The 18,338-nt window shown below is 41.3% G+C and overlaps 1 protein-coding gene across 1 annotated transcript in view; it reads left to right on the forward strand.

The window, feature by feature from the left end:
* Window positions 1–773: 773 nt before the first annotated feature.
* SYCP2L (synaptonemal complex protein 2 like) overlaps window positions 774–18,338 on the forward strand; it is a 102,100-nt gene continuing 84,535 nt past the window's right edge. Inside the window, exons 1-5 of the mRNA XM_040432502.1 lie at window positions 774–919; window positions 2,455–2,482; window positions 11,829–11,914; window positions 12,023–12,111; window positions 14,073–14,107. Coding sequence (XP_040288436.1) covers window positions 788–919; window positions 2,455–2,482; window positions 11,829–11,914; window positions 12,023–12,111; window positions 14,073–14,107 — 370 coding nt within the window. The 5' untranslated portion in view covers window positions 774–787. The remainder of the gene's footprint in view (window positions 920–2,454; window positions 2,483–11,828; window positions 11,915–12,022; window positions 12,112–14,072; window positions 14,108–18,338) is intronic.

The following is an 18,338-nucleotide window of genomic DNA, read 5'->3' on the forward strand; positions in this document are numbered from 1 at the left end:
TCCACAACCATGCAAGCTACAAAGGAAAGAAAGGATGATCAACACATTTGACCACAGCCTCCGAAGGGTTAAGAGTCTGCAACTGACATTACCATCGGTCTCTGACATTAACCGCAGCAAATAGCAGCCACCCGGTTGCTATGGCGCCCACTTTGCTCTGGAGCGGGTGTCCTCTTTTAAAGACCCGACATGTCATGTACTAGTATGTCACATGTCGGGAAAGGGTTGTCCTATCTTGCCACTTCATGGCCGAGATGGGGATAATTCACTGCTTGATGCCATGGGTATTTTCACACGCAGTCTTTTCTGTGCTCTGATCCTGATGTCAAAGGAGCTGAGTGGGGTAGAAGGGGTTATGTCTGGGTTCGGTGGAGATCTGGCCACATGCAGAGTTTTTTTTGTCTGGCCATTCTCTGCATATTTGCCAGATAGCGGCTCGATCTCTGCCAGACCCCATTTCAGTACAGCCCAACAATTTCGGATCCAGAGAGCTTCAGCAGGCTGTTCTTTGCTGGAACAGCCTGCTAGATCTCTTAACGCGTATGTGAAACTAGCCTTAGCTTGAGTAAAAGGGTCCTTAGATGGAAGAATGTACTTGAAATGTGAATCATAAGGTATTGGCTGATATGGCTAGCACAAGATCAAATCTTGTTTTCTAAGGCTAGTTTCACACTAGTATTCAGAGATCTGTCAGAGAACAATACTATTTCTGTAGTCAAACTGCTCTTGGCTGTTTTACATGGTACATAATATAGTAGTTTAGTAGTGTAAATGTGTTCTTATTTGCATGTCTCCCATGCTCTTTTCTTACCATTACATGGTCTTGTGGTTTGAAAGAACCCTGGAGTTTCTCAAGATTTGCAAGGAAAGCAGCTCCATCATTTCAGCACTGGTGGAAGACTTTTTTGACACAACACTGGTATGTTTTTAGCGTGTTTCTAAAAGAATGTGGGTATTTAATAGCATCTGGTGTAAATGCATTTTTCAATGTGGTTTCTAAGATAAAATGGCTACTCATGAATTCATTAAGGAGGCACCCCTAAGGTGTAGACATTTTTATGGGTCAGTGTGTGGAGGCTAATCGGTGGCTGTATTTTCATACCATACCCCGCCTTTCGACATGGACCTTTCTGCTGGTTTTGCCTGTCCAAATTCCCTGCTTTCTAGATCTCTTGATAGACTTCTGCAATCACCTGCATCTGCAGGATCATCAAGAAAGGATCCCTTTCTCGGTCTGCCTTTATAGCAGTGGCCTCTTTCAGTCTGCTGTGAGTTGGGGAAAGTGGGGCCCATTCAGCAACTGGTCTTTGTAGATGGCATAACTACACTGCCCAACCATGATCGATGACTGATCATGGTTGGGCAGTGAATCTATGACATTCATATTTTGACCTAAGGCTACACACCCCTACAGTCACCTCTGTTCTCCCTCCAACTGTGTGCCCACCGCCCTTGAGTGTTTGTGGGCAATTTTTAAATCCCCTCCTTTGCTCTTAGGGTGACCCCATCCATTACTGTTGTGTGGGATACCTTAATATGATTCACACACTCACTGGATTAACCCAGGATATGAAAGATCATTACATATCTTTTTACATTCGATCAGCCTTTGGTGTCACCCAAGACCTTCATCTCTGAATGCACCCAAACAGCAATACAAATCATGAGAATCCTTCATTGCTCATCGCCTTTCCACTTGCTAGCTTGGATGATATTTTCTACGGCCCACAAAACAAAGCAAATTGCATGAGCTGAGACTGAAAGATGCTGTAACTCCATTTGTGACCTTTATACCAGCAGTTGATAAAACGATGTACGTTCGCATGAATTCTCATTCCTAATTGGCCTCTGTGAATGTGCGGTTGATCAGCTGACAAATGGGCAAACAAATTTTTTATGCGAGCCAGAAAATCCTCTCTGGTCGGCAGCACATTTGTCCTTGGGGGGGGGGGGGGGGGGGAGATGCTGGCGTAATGTAAAAAGTATGGGGGATTAATGATCCTAGTAATTGTTTGTCCCACATGCACTTTCCATCGCCCGTGTAAAAACGAGTTGCGATCAACTGGTTTTATGGTCCATTAATGCTCATTGTCATGGTCCAGGATCTGCTTGTGTAAAAGGACCCTAACCTATAGAGTGACTTTAGAAGCTGTGCTCTACTGATAGGGGGACTTGCAATAATGGTATATCATTATCTCATGCCTGGTCACATGATCACAGTACATACCGATAATTATGAAAGCAATATTGTTTACAGCAGATATACTTTTTAATCAATTGAGTATTTATTATAATTCAGGTCAGTACTGAATCTCATACTAAAGTGGATATGTTTCTCCTGCTGTTAGTTTGAAGCCAGGTAGTTTTTATACATTAGGGCTAGTAAAGTATATGAATGTCATTGAAAGTCAGTTCACAGGCAAACAAGGTGACCTGTTTTCTCTTATGACTTAGGTGATCTGTAAATGTGAGAGTAAGGATGGTGAGTACTCTTTTTCTATATTCATTCTGGTCTTTTTCTCTTTTAAACAAAGCTGGTTAGATGTAGATGCTAGCTATAGTGTAGAATGAAAACAGATGCACTAAGAGGCTTCACAGCATGTGGCTGATATATACAGTAAATGAATAATACTTGCTGTCCACTTGTGCTTACTTCTATTGAAACTTTTTGCACAAATATTGTTGTAAGCAAGCCAACAAATGTTATTTTGTTTGTGACGTGAAAGATTGTTCACTTTAGTATGGAAAGCTTTCTTCTTTAGCTTAGTTGTTCTGATCTAATGGTGACATTAGGGACATGGACGTATATTATACTTAAGCTGTGGTCACATAACATTTTTGTCCCATGTTAAACATTTGCATTGGGGAAAAAAGATGCAGAAGTGTAAATATACTATACTTTTCCATCTTGCAGAGTTTAGAAAAAAAAAACATAACGTTAAATGTATGTTTTGTATTTATACAGTGGAGCCCAATGGTGACAGATGCTGTAAAATTATATTTATATACATTAAAGGGGTTCTCCAGGAATTAAGAAAATGCTTACTTTATTATACATTTTTTAAAATATCTTTCATTAATTATAATGGCTCATGTTGTCTCTGGAGCGTTCATTAGGAGAAATTGAAACAGCTGCCGTCCTATTCGTACACATAAAACCTGTCCTATTCACACAGCAGGACAAGTTACTTTACACCCCTGAGATAAAGAGCTGCCTCATCCTTCTCTTTGCTCTGGTTGTCAGTGATTATGATCCTGAATACAGCTGATAACATCTTCAGCTGGATCTCTGTAGGAAATGAGGAGACATGAAGTACAGAGAGGAGGTGGATAATGATCAGCAGCTCTTGTATGCAGTCTCCATTACAGGACCCCACATTATTACAGTCTGGCTAATCCATGTTTGCGGATGCAAATAGGAGGGGTCATGGTGTCATGAACCCCCTATTTACATGTTGCAAGTATTACAGTTTTTTATCACTCACCTGGATACAGATGGGGATGGTACAGGCAGAAGTCAGCGATGGAGAATCTTGATTGGAGGAGACAGCATCTGTTGGTCACATGACGGTACCTATAAAAGAGGAGAAAAGACCATTACTGCTCACTCAAGTAAGTAGCAGTGAAGAAACCTGGAAGAAAAAGCAACCTGCACTTAAAAGAAAAATTGAAGAATTATTAAAACAGTAGATCAGAAAAGCTGAAACTCACGGGGATGAACAGTGGCTCCTCAGATGTCTGCAGCAGGAAGGATCCAGCACTGATCAGCCTCTTCATTCAACTAATCCGGTCTGCGCACCAGCCTTAAAGAGGACCTTTCATGGGTCCGAACATTGTAAGATAACTATCTGGACATGTAGAGCGGCGCCCAGGGATCTCACTGCACTTGCTAATTATCCCTGGGCACGGCTCCATTCGCCCACTGTGGCCCCGTTGCCTTCTCCCGTGCTGTATGGTAATTGCTACTATCGGTTCACCAGGGAGGAGTCTGCCCTGTTTCTCCCTGGGCATTCCTTCTCTCTGGCTGTAGCGCTATCCAATCACAGCGCAGAGCTCACAGCCAGGGAGAAAAAACTCACAGGAGGGTGAGATATCACATATTACACCCGCAGAACAAAGTGACTGCAATTTGCAGTGCACTAAAACTTTTATTAATGGAATTTCTTTTAATTAAGATACCTTATCTGCGGAAAAGGTACATTTGAAGAATGCATTTCATTCATGGAGCAAAAAGATACGATCAGAAATCCCATCCCTGTCTGGTCATTCCCAGACAGAAAATCTGATATTGATAGTATTAAAGAGAATGATTGATTACTTCAATCCTATGACACATCATTCAGTTAAAACAAAACAAAAAACACAAATAAAGACAAAAATTTTATCCCATCAGTAAAAGAAATTATGCCCTGCCAATTATCTCAGTTTTAGCTTTCATCTATCTAACCAGATAAAAGAAAACATTTGGAATAAAGAATTCATTGAAAAGTTCTATCTCCTCCCATCGGCAAAAGAAATGCTAAAAACAGACAAAATAGATGAGGATGAGAGAAAAAGACTTCAGCAAAAAACTTTCTTTAATTGGTTGCAAGCCTTCTGCATATTCTCAGCTGTTCTGGGTGAGACACATCCAGACCTATGCTGTGGATTGTTTCATCATCTAGATAGCATATTGGAAGCCTACAAAAATTTCGGAGGTACCGCTTGGTATAAATATGAGTCCTTCCGTCAAAAACTTGCCGCATATCCGGAATTTAAATTGGGGGGTCAAAAGACATAGGCCTATGGATTAATCTTATGTTACCACAGAGGTCGAATCTTTTTCGTCAGCAAATTCCCAAAACACGAAATCTGCTTTGCTTATAATGAGTCAGTATGCAGATGGCAAAACAATTGCAAATACAAACATGAGTGCACCTTTTGCTCAGGGAATCACCCAGCAACGAAATGTTATAAAAAGCATAATTGGCAAGATTAAAAAAAAAAAACATGAACCCAATAGAGCAAGTGACACCACTGATCATACCAAGAATCATTCAATGTTTAAACTTCTATCCAAACAAAACGATGGCCCAAGTACTAATTGACAGTTTTTTTTGGGGGGGTTTTTACGTACCTTCGTTTACAGGTTCGGGTTGTTCGTTTGTAGACAACTTGAAATCTGTAAGTAAGAATAAATATGCAGTTTTAGATAAAATAAATTAATTCTTGAAAATAGGGTGGCAGGTCCATTTAAATCTCCCCCGTTCAAAATTTTTTGAATATCCCTATTGGGGTTAGTCCCCAAAAAGGAGACTAACAGTTATGGTCTTATCCATTCTTTATCATATCCAAAAGACCATTCATTAAACGATCTAATCGATAATATCACTTCAGTACACTACACGTCTTTTGATCAAGCATTGCAATTACTAAATAAGGCAGGTAAAAATGCTTTCTTAGCAAAGACAGATAAAAAATCGGCCTTCAGATTACTACCAGTTAACCCTGAGGGCTATAATTCACTGGGGTTTCATTTTGAAGGAAATTATTACTATGACAAAGCACACCCAATGGGATTTTCACTTTCCTGTTTTTACTTTGAAGCATTTTAAAGTTTTTTGCAATGGATGGTAGAAAGTCATTCAAAAGGTAGTTTTATAATCCACTACCTGGATGATTTTTTGTTTTGTAGGTAGCTGTGGCACTAACGATTGTTCCAACTTACTAAATATGTTCAAAAATATTGCAGGTTATTTCAATATACCATTAGCTGAAGAAAAGACAGTTCTTCCCACTAATATTTTTTTTAGGTATCTCTATAGATATGGTAAATATGAAATTTAAATTACCAGAGGAAAAAATAGTGGCATCTCAAATATTATTGCGGAATTTATTATAGTCTAAGAAAACTACGTTAAAAAATTACAATCTGCCCTGGGCTCGTTTAAATTTCATAGCCAGAGTCATTCCAATTGGAAGAGTTTTTTCAAAACGTATGTACGCTGCTACTAGGGGAAAAAAAATCACATTTGACCACATTCGCTTGTCAAAACAAAGGATGATATAAATATATGGCTAAACTTCTTGGAAAACTTTTAATGGTAGAACAATCTGGCAAAAGTAATTTATAGACTCAGATGCCATGCAACTGTACACAGATGCGGGCGCATCTGGGATACAGTGTATTTTACAATAAACAATGGCCAGCTGAATTATGGCCAAAATAATGGCTAGACAAAGCGTTCTTAAAAAATAGGGTTTTCTTAGAACTTGTTCCAGTCTTAATAGCATTATCAATATGGCATAATGAATTCCGCAATAAACGTATTTGACTATTTTCTGACAACAAAGGTGTTGTTTTTGCAATAAACTGTTTAGCTGCAAAATCTCAAGCAGTCATAAATGTTTTGAGACATATTACTATTACTATAACTTGCCTAAATAATATTTGGCTGAAAGCTAAATATATAGAAGGTAAGAACAATATAATAGCTGATTCTTTATCCTGGCAGAACTTCTCAATATTCAGGCAATTGATACCAGATGCAGAACAGACAGGAATCCCTTTCTCTCATCAGCTATGGAAGGAAATTTCCAACTGTTCTATGATCTTGTACACGACCGTATGCCCTCCAACATAAGGTCCTTGAGCGGGCCATATGTCCTGGAGCGGCATTGATCGTGCACACTGGAGTATACAGCATCATAGATTACAATGATGCTGTGCACGTCGGGGCTATTGTCCTGCACTCATATGATCTTACAAGGTTCAAAGCTGCATTTTTACTTTCTTTGGAGCACTCCGTATCAACGAAGTTGCAGCTGCGAATAAAAATGCAGATGCACCATTATTAATTAATTATCTGCAGATCCATGCTAATTAAATCAAATTGTTCATAAAAAGATCAAAAACAGACCAATCAGGAATTGGCAATTGGATAAAATTTAAATGAATTCACTTAATCTATTCTTTGTCCAGTTCTAGCTATTAAAGAATGGTTAAAGAGGACCTTTCATCTGGCAAAACATTGTGAACTAAGTGTCATGATCTGTACAGCGGCGCCCAGGGATCTCGGTGCACTTGTAAGATGGAGAAACAGCCACTGATTCTTGAATGCTGTTTCTGAGACTGTCATTTCGTTTTTCTGCCACAAGAGGCTGCTGTTTCCCCACACAGCGAAGTTACTGTCGGATCTAGATATGCAAAACAGATGATGACTCATGCTGCTGTGTGCCAGACTGAGCAGGAAATGGTGACATGAGGAGACATGCTTGTGCTGAGTCTGAATACAGGATCCAGGGCCATCCTCAGGTCTGTGGGACTTAGACTGGTCAAAGTTTCTGTCAGAAGTGACTGATGCCTGTCAGCAATGCAGATGTTGCCAAGGGAGAAAGGATCTGTTCCCGGAAGGTCAGTTGGAATGTGGTTACAGACCCTGTGAGGCCTCATGGTGGATGGAAGGACCTGCGAGTTGGTGTAAGTCCCCATTGGATAAGGACCAGGCGATAAGGACCAGGGTCAGCGATCCAGAAGGCTTCCCAGAGAGAGAGAGGTCTGGGTCCTGGAAGGCTGGAAGAGCCGTGGGACTGTTGGAGCTACCAGGAGAGGTGGAGTTGCTCAGCTTGGAGAAGAATTAGTCCGCCATTTTGTGAGCTGCATGAAAGAACCGTGTGGATCCGGATTCTGTTCGCAGGAATGAGTATCGGCGTCAGGAAGCTGATCAGAACAGAGGGTCAGGGTACAGGTTCTGCAGGGTCACATGTTGTGGCAGGGACTTGCTGTCTGTCTGGAGCAACCAGTAAACATAGGACATACCCAGGTCAGTGACTTATTGGCACGGTTATTGACTTGTAGGCTCTACCGTGTGCACCAGCGGTCAGGTCCGTTACCCTGCGGCACAGTATCGACTTGCGGGCTCTGCTGTGTATGCCGCTTTGGGTACGGTTTTTCATTTGAGCTGGTACCGTGACTCTGAGCCTGAGGTATAGGGTATTCTGGACACTCCACTGTTGCTACACTACAAGGCCACTCCAGCGTCCAGGCTGGGAGTACTCAGGGCACATGAACAGTGTCCTTTGGGGGCAAGAGAAAGGAATGTCAGGTGTTTATTGTATTTGATATATATGTGATATATACTCTCTGTAACCATGGTTGTCATTACTGTTAATACTACTGTTTATCCCCCTGTTCAGTAAAGTTACTGTTTTTGCATCAGGAGCTGGTGTCCGTGTCGCTTTCCTTATTCCATGACTTCGCTGTATCCTGGGGGTCCCTCCCCGGTTCACGGTCTTACACACTTACAATTATCCCTGGGCGCCGCTCTGTTCTCCTGCTATGCCCTCTGGTATGTTCGGTCACTTGGTTATAGTAGGCGGAGACTTAGGGGACTTGGTTATAGTAGGATGAGGAGACTTCCCTTGTTCTCCTGGGTGTCTCCTTCTCCCAGGCTGTAGCGCTGGCCAATCGCAGTTTTGTTTTTTGTTTTTCTCCCAGGCTGTGAGCTCTGTGCTGCGATTGGCCAGCGCTACAGCCTGGGTGAAGGAGACTCCTAGGAGAACAAGGGCAGTCTCCTCCTACTATAACCAAGTGACTGAACATACCGGAGGGCATAGCAGGAGAACGGAGCGGTGCCCAAGGATAGTAAGTGCAGTGAGGTCCCTGGGCGCCGCTGTACAGATCATGACACTTGGTTCACAATGTTTTGCCCGATGAAAGGTCCTCTTTAAGGGTAAGGTCTTACATCCAAGGCCCTCGATTTGTTCATTCTAATAAGTCACCTAAATTTCAGTTCAATTTTATTCTAAAGGAATGTAAAAACAAAGCTGGGTTAAAGAGGACCGTTCACCGATTATTACACTATGAACTAAGTATACAGACATGTAGAGCGGCGCCCGGGGATCTCACTGCACTTACTATTATCCCTGGGCGCCGCTCTGTTCTCCTGCTATGCCCTCCGGTATCTCCGCTCACTAAGTTATAGTAGGCAGAGATTTCAGTCCCTAAGTTATGGTAGGCGGAGTCTGCCCTTGTTCTGCTCTAGCGCTGGCTAATCGCAGCGCAGAGCTCACAGCCTGGGAGGTTATTTTCTCCCAGGCTGTCAGCTCTGCAATGCGATTGGCCAGCACTACAGAAGAACAAGGGCAGACTCCGCCTACCATAACTTGGTGAACGGAGATAACGGAGCGGCGCCCGGGGATAATGGTAAGTGCAGTGAGATCCCCGGGCGCCGCTCTACATATCTGTATACTTAGTTCATAGTGTAATAATCGGTGAAAGGTCCTCTTTAAATGAGAATTTCTGCTCATTCTTTCCAAATTGGAGCAGCTACTTTGGCATCAAAAATTGGTTTAAAAGAAAAACAATAAAGAAAATAGGGAGATGGACATTAAATAGATAAATATTGTATAGTAGACCAGATTTACTAATTTTAAAAGAATTCCGGATTCAGTGAAGATCTGGATTATTGGAAATGAACTCATTTCAGCAGCTAAACTATATACAATGCAATTTAATTTGTACAACTTAAGCTTCAATGATGAGGTTAAAATTTTTTGGAAAAGTACAGCTGGAATGCGAAAAAAATAAATTTACTCAATGTATTTCAGCATAAAAAATATGGCCGTCGCCTAACATGATGATTATACATGCTGGTTCTTTTGACATGGGCAAGTTAAAAACCCATTAGTTAATAAGAGTTAAAAAATACGCTGGAGGATATAAATGTTGAATTCCCAATAGCCAAGTTAATTTTTTCAGAAATAAGACCCAGATGGGCCTGGAGAGGTAAGAATATGATCTTCATGGAAAAGATCACAATCCGTATTAATAAGAGTACTGAAAAATTCATAGGATCTTTTAAAGGTAAAACTTGCAGGTAGAGTTGGAAGGATTTGTCAATGGATTGTACGATGATTCCGGAAAGTTACTATCTGAAATTGGTTTAGATATACTTAATGTTTGATTCCAAAATGTGATTGAAGGAGGTTGCGGTGCCAGTTAGCCATTTAGCTTTGCTATAAGGCAGTATGGGGTAAAGTCTCCCTCAGGAGCGGACTAATTGTTATTGGTTATTCATATATATTAATTTGTTTTATCAATGGAGTTTTATGTAATAAATACAGGTAACATTAGGCACCGTGGCCAATTATATTCCACTAATAAATAAACTTAATTATTTGCTCAAGATGTGTCTACTTTATTATTTATTGTCAAACAGGGATAGATCATATTTAGGTTTTATGACACCATGTCCTGTCCGTCTTCTCTGTACTTCATGTCTCCTCATGAACTCCATTCCCACAGAGGTTGAGCTAAAAATCTTATCTGCTGTATTCAGGATCATGATCCCTGCCAAGCAGGGCAGGGAGGAGGATGAGGCAGCTCCTTTGCTCAGTGTTGTGAAGTAATTTGATCTGCTGTGTGATTAGGAAAGGTTTTGTGTGTACTAATGGGACGGTGGCCATTTTACTTCTAATGATTGCTCTTGACCAAATGAGCCATTATAACTAATGAAACTTATTTGGGAATATATTTATAATAAAGTAATATTTTAAGTATTTTCATTTCCTTTATTCCCAGTAGGGTTGCACCAGGTATCAAATTATCGATACCCAATCAATACTTTTGTACACGGATTGATTTAGATACCAGGATTTGCCATTCACAGATACTAAGCTGCGCTACTGCGCAGCCTAATATCAGAGAACATGGCGTGGGCTGGGAGTCTCTCCCTCTCTCACCACTGTGCCGCTGCTGCAGCTGCCACCAATGACTAGAGATGGGAGGAGGAGGGGCGGGGCTGTCGTCACTGCGTCACAAATAAAGGTAACTAATCCATTAATACAAATATAGGCGGTGCCGTCGGTAGAATCACATACCCGGCACGCGGCTTCTATGACCAGGCGCTGCGATCCGTTGCAATTAACCCCTTAAGTGCGGCACCTGAGGGGTTAACTGCCGCAGATTGCAGCGCCTTGTCATAGAGGTCGGGTGGCAGGTATGTGATTCTGCCGTCGGCACCCGCCTATATTTGTGTTAAAAAGTTGGTTATCTTCATTGGTGATGCAGTGCCTCCCCCAACCCCAGTATTATAAACATTGGCGCAGTGCGCCCCCCAGTATTAGTCATTGGTGGCAGTGGCCAAAGGGGCCCCACCCCTTCATTGGTGGCAGTGCCAGTTACAATCGGAGCCCCAACAGTGAAATGGTGGGGCTCTGATCGGTTACCATGGCAGCCAGAGCTCTATTAAGTTGAATAGGACAAGGGATTAAAAGATCCCAGGTTCTAGCCCCTAAGGGGACTAATGAATATTAAATAAAAAGTTTTTAAAAAAAAATAAACACCAAAATAAGTTTAAATCGCCCACCTTTCCCAATTTTACATATTACATATTTATTGTTTATATATTTTATATGTTTATCGCCACTTTCGAAAAATCCAAACTATTAAAATCTAAAAAAATATCTCCATGCGGTGAACGGCATAACGCGTGATTCGCTATTTATTTATTTTTTTAGTCACCTTGTCCCCCTAAAAAATAGGATACAACTGTTCTATTATGGGCCAGACGTTGTTCCATAAAATGTGGAATGCACGCGTCTTTTTTGGTGTTAGTTTTTTTTCGAGTGGCATCAAGTATCGCAATACTTTTTTTTTTTTTTATGGTATCGACATTGAATCAAAGTTTTGGTATCGTGACCACCTTAATTCCCGGAGAACCCCTTTTAAATGCAGGGCAAGAAATCAGTTCAAAATATTTATTGCAGTTTTTGGTATGATATCAGTATATGCCTATGTAAAATAAGATTTCTGTTGTTTTTGAGTAAAATTGTTGTCTTTTCTGTAGGAGTAAAGCAGTTGCTTGACACCTTTTTATTTACACTTGGTTTTATAATCATGCAAAAGTGGCCCCCTTATCAGGTTAGACTGGAGGTGAGCCGTGTTTTCTGCTTTGGATGTCCTGTTCAGTAGCTCTATTGAAAACATCCTGTTAATGCCATTTTTTTTTTTGTTCCCCCAACACTCTGATCATGGGGACAGGCCGTAAAGACTATTAACTTCATTCTTGATCAAACCTCAAGGGAAGAAAAGAAAAAGTTGAATTCTTCAGAGGAAGTGTGTACTTTAATGTAAGTGCTGGCACTTTTTTTTATTTTTTATTTTTTTGTAACTTACCTGGAAACATTTACTTATATTGTTTAAGGGTACCTATTATTTTAACATTTTATTTTATTGGTGGGGTCTTGGTGCGGACACCTCCACTGATCAGTAAAACAAAGGGGCTGCTGAGCTCCATGCCGCTTTTATTTTAACCAGTGCTGTGGTGCATGGATGCATAAAAAGTTATATACTAAACATCAAAAAAAATATGACTGTTTCTGTTTATGCTCACCACAACCCAGCTGGTAATTCAACGATCCTGTTGGTGCATTAGAGGGGTGCTTGGCTTCTCCGCATCGGGTTAAATTCTTATAAGAATATGCAACGAAAGTCTACAGACCCCTTTTTGGTTGCAGTTGCTACACTTCTAGGAGCATAGGAGCTATGGTAACTGCATTATAGGTCATCAGTATCAGATGGGCCCCCCAGCAGATGAGCTATTTGAAGGGGCCACCCCACTCGGACGAGCAGCTGTGTTTGGAATTGCAGCTTAGTCCCTTTCACTAGAATGAGGCTGAACTGCAAAAGGAGATGTGACAAATGGATGTGACGTCGCAGGCCTAGGAGGAGCTCACTTCAGTGTTGTGGCCCAGGGGCTGACTGGGGCCCTAGAAAAAGCCTAAAAGTGGTCCCATGTTGTAGGAGGGTCCAAATTGACAGAAAGCTGGATGAGAGAAGTAGGCAGGGCCAGCAATACCGTAGAGCAGAACAAAATACTGCCCCAGCAGAATCAAATGCTACAGTGCAGCACAAAATCCTGCCACCCACGCCACCATATGAAACTATCATCATCCTGGGAAATTTCCCTGTAGGCTCTATGGCTAGTCTGCCCATGTTGTGGCCTCTTTCAACAGCTGAGCAAGGGATAAGGTCATCAATATTTTAAAATTCTGCAAAACCCCCTTGGAATGTATTAAATGCAATTTAAATCTTTTACATCCGTTTCAGTTTGTCTTAGAGCTCATGCACACGGCCGTTGCCGTTTTGCAGTCCCTAAACCACGTATCAACAAAGTACAGATACTGGCCATGTGCATCCTGCACTTTCCTCAGGACCTGTTGTAGAAATGTCTTTGTCTGCAAAACGGACAAGATAAGACATGTTGTATAATTTGCAGAACGGCCACACAGTTGTGGAGAACACATGGATGACATCCATGTGCTGTCCACACTTTTTGCGCCCCCAGGGAATGGGTCATGTGCGATCCGGAATAAAAATGCAGATCTGGTGTGGATACAATATATGAACATGTGCATGAGGCCTAAGGGTGATTCCCCAACCTGCTGTAGATCAGGTGGTCCCCAGTGGTCTTCACTTCTATACAGCAATGATATCATATACATCTGTGCTGAGCACTGGAGCCAATTACTGGCCTCAGTGGTCCAGTGCTTGGCTGCAGTGGTTAAGTTCATGTACAACATGTCATTGCTGCCAGGAAGTAAACAAAGATTTCCAATAGAGGGTTGGCGCTGGAGATTCAGGGGATTGAACAAATGAATATTGGTTATTTTTTGTTGTCACATTTCTGGCTTTTATCCAGTTTTAAAATTCTGGTCAACCTCTTGAAGCTATTTAACGAATGTTTGGCAATTTGTGATACAATTGCCAGGAGTACCTCAATATCCCAAATTAATCACTAAGTAGCTAAAAGGAGAACCCCCTGCTCTTCAGAATGAGGAAAGAGATTTACTTTATTTTTTAAAATTTTTATTTTTTTTCTCATTACTTGTTGGGAAATTTTGCTTCTTCTGGTGATTGTGAGCATACTACAGACTTTTAGCAGTGATTGAGCAAAAAATAAAAAAATAATAATCGCCTGTGTTGCGTCTGATTAATTTTGGTGGCTTTAGTTATATCTGTGTGTGTGTTTGTTTTTTTTAGTTTTTTACACCATGTTGTTTTGAATGCTTTCCATTTTTTTTTTCTGCAGGCAAGCCTTGGCGAGAGAACTGTTTGACGTTGGAGGTATACTAGTTCTGCAGCTATATTGGGGATGAGTATATATAGAGTGCAAAAGTAAAAATGGTTGCCATTGCCCATAGCGTAATTACTCATTTATAGCCATTAATCTCTATGGGACCGCAAAAAAAAATAAACATTCGGACAGCACACGGATGTTACGTGCCAGCTCTGTAACACAACTGGCACTTGCAAGTGATGGCATAGGTACAGCTCCTGAACCCACGCCATTTCACAGTGCTAAAATAGTACGGCATTGAGTATTAACCACCTTAAATGTGGTTTTACACCTGACTTTTTAAAGTGAATGGGAGCAGCACTGCATTTACATGCTCATTAGATATCGATGCCCATCAGCAGTAAAGGAGTGGACAACCCCTTTAACTCCTTACTCTGAAGTTTTATTACATCAGAGCGCTGGTATAATGCTCTGTGCCGTAATAGTTTGTCACTTTGATGGCACAGCCTCCAGAGGTGGGCCTGGCAGTTTAACCCCTCATGCTGGATTCAATAGTGAGGGCAGCATCTGATCAGTTAGATAGGGAGAGGGCACCCTCTGTCCTCCTCTTCTCATCAGCACCCCAAGAATAAAATGTTTTGTACTGGTCATGGCAGCCCTCTAAAGGGTCCCAAGCCACCCATGTTCCATGGGTGTTTTCTGGAAGAATAACTTTGCACTGTCTACAACAACCAAGGAGTATTACAACATAATTGGTATTGCAGTGTCCTTAATGACCCAATCCTATAAATATCTTGTTACTTAACCTGCATTGGGGAGCACTATAAAAAAAAAAGCCTGAATTATTATTTATTTTTGTTAATTCAGCTCTTCCAAAAAAAATTGAATAAAAAGTAAACAAAAGGTCCCATGTAGTCCAAAATTGTAGCAATAAAATATATAGCTGGCTCTGTAAAAAATTAACCCTCTAACAGCTCATACAGGTAAAGATATAGGCATCAAATTGTCGCAAAACTATTTAATTTTTATTTATTTTTAATTTTCAATTTTCTAAATGTAGTAAAACATTACAAAAAAAAACATATAAATGTGGTGTCTCCATAATCGTACTGTCGCAGAATAAAGCTAGAATGTAATTATTACCACGTAGCGTGCACCCTAAAAAATTTAACCCTGAAACAATGCCAGAATTGCAGCTCACCTGATGTAACACAAAATGGTGTCATTAAAAAACGCTATTTGCCCCACAGATTGTATATTAACAACATTAAAAAAAAATCCTGAGCCTTTAAAAGGTTATTCCCAGCTCAGACACTAATGACCTATCACTAGGATATGTCATCAATGGGGTGTTACAGGGACCCACACCTATCTGACAGTGGTGTTACCACTTCTGCACCTTGCTACTATCTGTAATGTATGTCATCTATATATTTCCAGGTCCCTCAACACTATGCATTTATATTAATGTTCTGTAACTGTTAATGTAATGTGACCAGTGGCACATTATAATTGGGGCGTTTGGGTCTGTGGGCCCGGAATCGGCGGGGGGCCCAACGCCCACAAACGACGGCGGGGCACGGGAGCGCATAGTTCCCTGCCCCGCTGCCGATCACCGCCATAGGCTTCAGGCCTAGTAGGCCTGAAGCCTATGCAGTAGTAAAATAACGATGCAGGCGGGCGTGATTACGTAAAAAAAAATAAGCTGACGTGTGTGTGCAGCGCACCTGGCTCCTGCACCATCTACGAGTGAGCGCCGTCTGGGACACAGGTAAGTATTAGCTTATTTATTTTTTTTGTGCCAACTTTGGGGGACATTACTGAAGGGACAGGTGGGGGCAAACTACTAGTGTGGGGGACAATTAATACTGTGGGGGCAAATTACTACCATGGGGGAGGAATTAATACTGTGAGGGCAGTGTGGAGAAATTAATACTGTGTGGGGAACAAATTACTTAATGAAGGGCAGTGTGGGGGCAAATTACTATATGGATGGCAGTGTGGGGGCAAATTACTATATGGATGGCATTGTCAGGGCAAATTATCTCATGGGGGGCAGTGTGGGGGGTTATTACTTGATGGGGCAGTGTAGGGGCAAATTACTTTGTGGGGGGAATTATTATATAGGAGCAGTGTGGGGGGGGGGGAATTACTATATAGGAGCAGTGTGGGGGGAATTACTATATGGGGGCAGTGTGGGGGGTGTTTCTATTAGGGGACATTATTTTTGGGGACACTATACAGGCATTATTACCTGGAGCACAATATAGGGTGTTATTATTACTGGGGGCACTCCAGGGGACATTATAATTGCTGTAGACACTATAGGGACCTTTAGGGTAATTTATCAAACTGGTGTAAAGTAGAACTGGGTTAGTTACCCATTGCAACAGATTTCACCTTTCATTTTTCACAGCTCCTTTGGAAAATGAAAGGAGGAATCTGATTGGTTTCTATGGGTGCCTAAGCCAGTTGTAATTTACACCAGTTTGATAAATTACCCCAATTATGAGAAATCGAATGTGTCTATAACAAACTCTGTAGAGACGAGATGCGGCTGAAAGAATTTGTCATGGCGGTCTGGGTCAAACGGAGGAGAAGAGGAAAGAAGTTCTACATGACAGCAGATGTCACTGGATGTAACGGGTATGTGGTGCTGTATTCCGCTATATGTAGAGCTGGCTCACTACTGTGACATGTGTCTCCTCTTCTCCTCCAAGTCTCTTTTTTTTTTAATCATAATCGTATGTATTTTTAATTTGGCAACTAAAATTTGTCACCTGCAGTCCTATGTTACAGCCCAGATAACAGTGATAACTTTCTGTTTGTAGATAATGTAATAGATGTTCCATGCAGTCCTTTGTAACACCCCACATAACACAATAGTTCACTGTGTTGTGGGGTGTTACATAGGACTGCAGGTAACATCTATGACATCGGTACTCAGAGTTATGAGATGGTGGAGGTCCGACTCCTGGCACCCCAACCAATCAGCTGTTTTAGGAGACCACGATGTTAAAGTGAGCGCTGCAGCCTGTTTGCTCGTTACCAAGCACAGCGCTGTCCATTTGATAGCACTGCGCTTGGTATTACAGTTCGGCCCCAATCACTCAGATGGGACAGAGCTGCACCTAGACCATGTGAACGATGTCATATGGCCTAGGAAGAGACTTTGGTGCTTACGAATTGGGTAGACAGCCCCGGGGCTATCATGCACTTAATCCGCCCCTGAATGTGACAGCAAACACTGCAGAGCTATAGTTAGATAGAATGGAACTCCCCATTCCATTCTCCCCCTTCCTTTCGTCAGAAGTCTGTTGGTCCTGCTTGCTACCAGATAAAGGTGGGGCAGTTCTGGTTAGTGCTGGTTGAGACTCCATGTTGGAGCTGTCAGGATTCTAACCTATTCCTTGACTGAAGAGAAGTCTGACTAAAATGTGAAGTGCAGCATAAAGAAGCCAAGATACCAAGTCAGCTTGTCAGTATAGCAGAGTTGAGTTTTCCTGCCAGTTAAATGCTAAAGCCTGCTGGAACCAAGACAAAGCCTGAAACTGTTAGCCCTTTTTTTAGGAAACAAATATAATATCCATTACAAAGAATTAGTCAGTGCTGGCAAGATTATTACAAAGAACAAATATCCGGAATGCCCAGTGGATACAGTTCTTACTCATTTAAAAATCAGGACACCTGAAAATCGAAGTGTCTCAACCTACCAATCAAGGAGGCTACTGCCTATCTCATTTATATATACTAAAAGCAGAAATGCACTTAAAGACTATGTACACAATTTGGTGACTTTTAAAAAAAAAAATATATATTTATTTATTGCAGTTTACTCATTTTGAGCTAAAAATATTTTTTTTCAATAGTCTTTATTAAAAATATTGAGCAGTTTTCCTTGCACAGCTTTGAGTTTATCTAGTAGTTGGTTCTGAATTGTCTCTGCTCCATCAGGCAGGGAGCTGACTGCTCCTGATCTTTGACCTTATAAACACCCATTATACAGTAGTTCAGTTTTTATCTTCCTGATAAGAATGTGTCTTAAGTGTTCATGACCTTTTTAAAGGGTTATTAGATGACCTTTACAAAGTGAATGTACCATTCACACAGCTAGAAAAACGTTTAACCCTTTGTGACAGAACAGCTCAGTATTTTTAATAAAGACCAACTGAAAAAACTATTTTTAGCCCAAAATGAGTAAAATGCAATCATTAAAAAAATTGCTCCCGAAGGTATGCGTGGCCTTGGACACCATTTGTGCCTTAAAAAGCAATAAAC

Source organism: Bufo bufo, chromosome 5 (genome assembly GCF_905171765.1).
Source record: "Bufo bufo chromosome 5, aBufBuf1.1, whole genome shotgun sequence".
NCBI classification, from domain to species: Eukaryota; Metazoa; Chordata; class Amphibia; order Anura; family Bufonidae; genus Bufo; species Bufo bufo.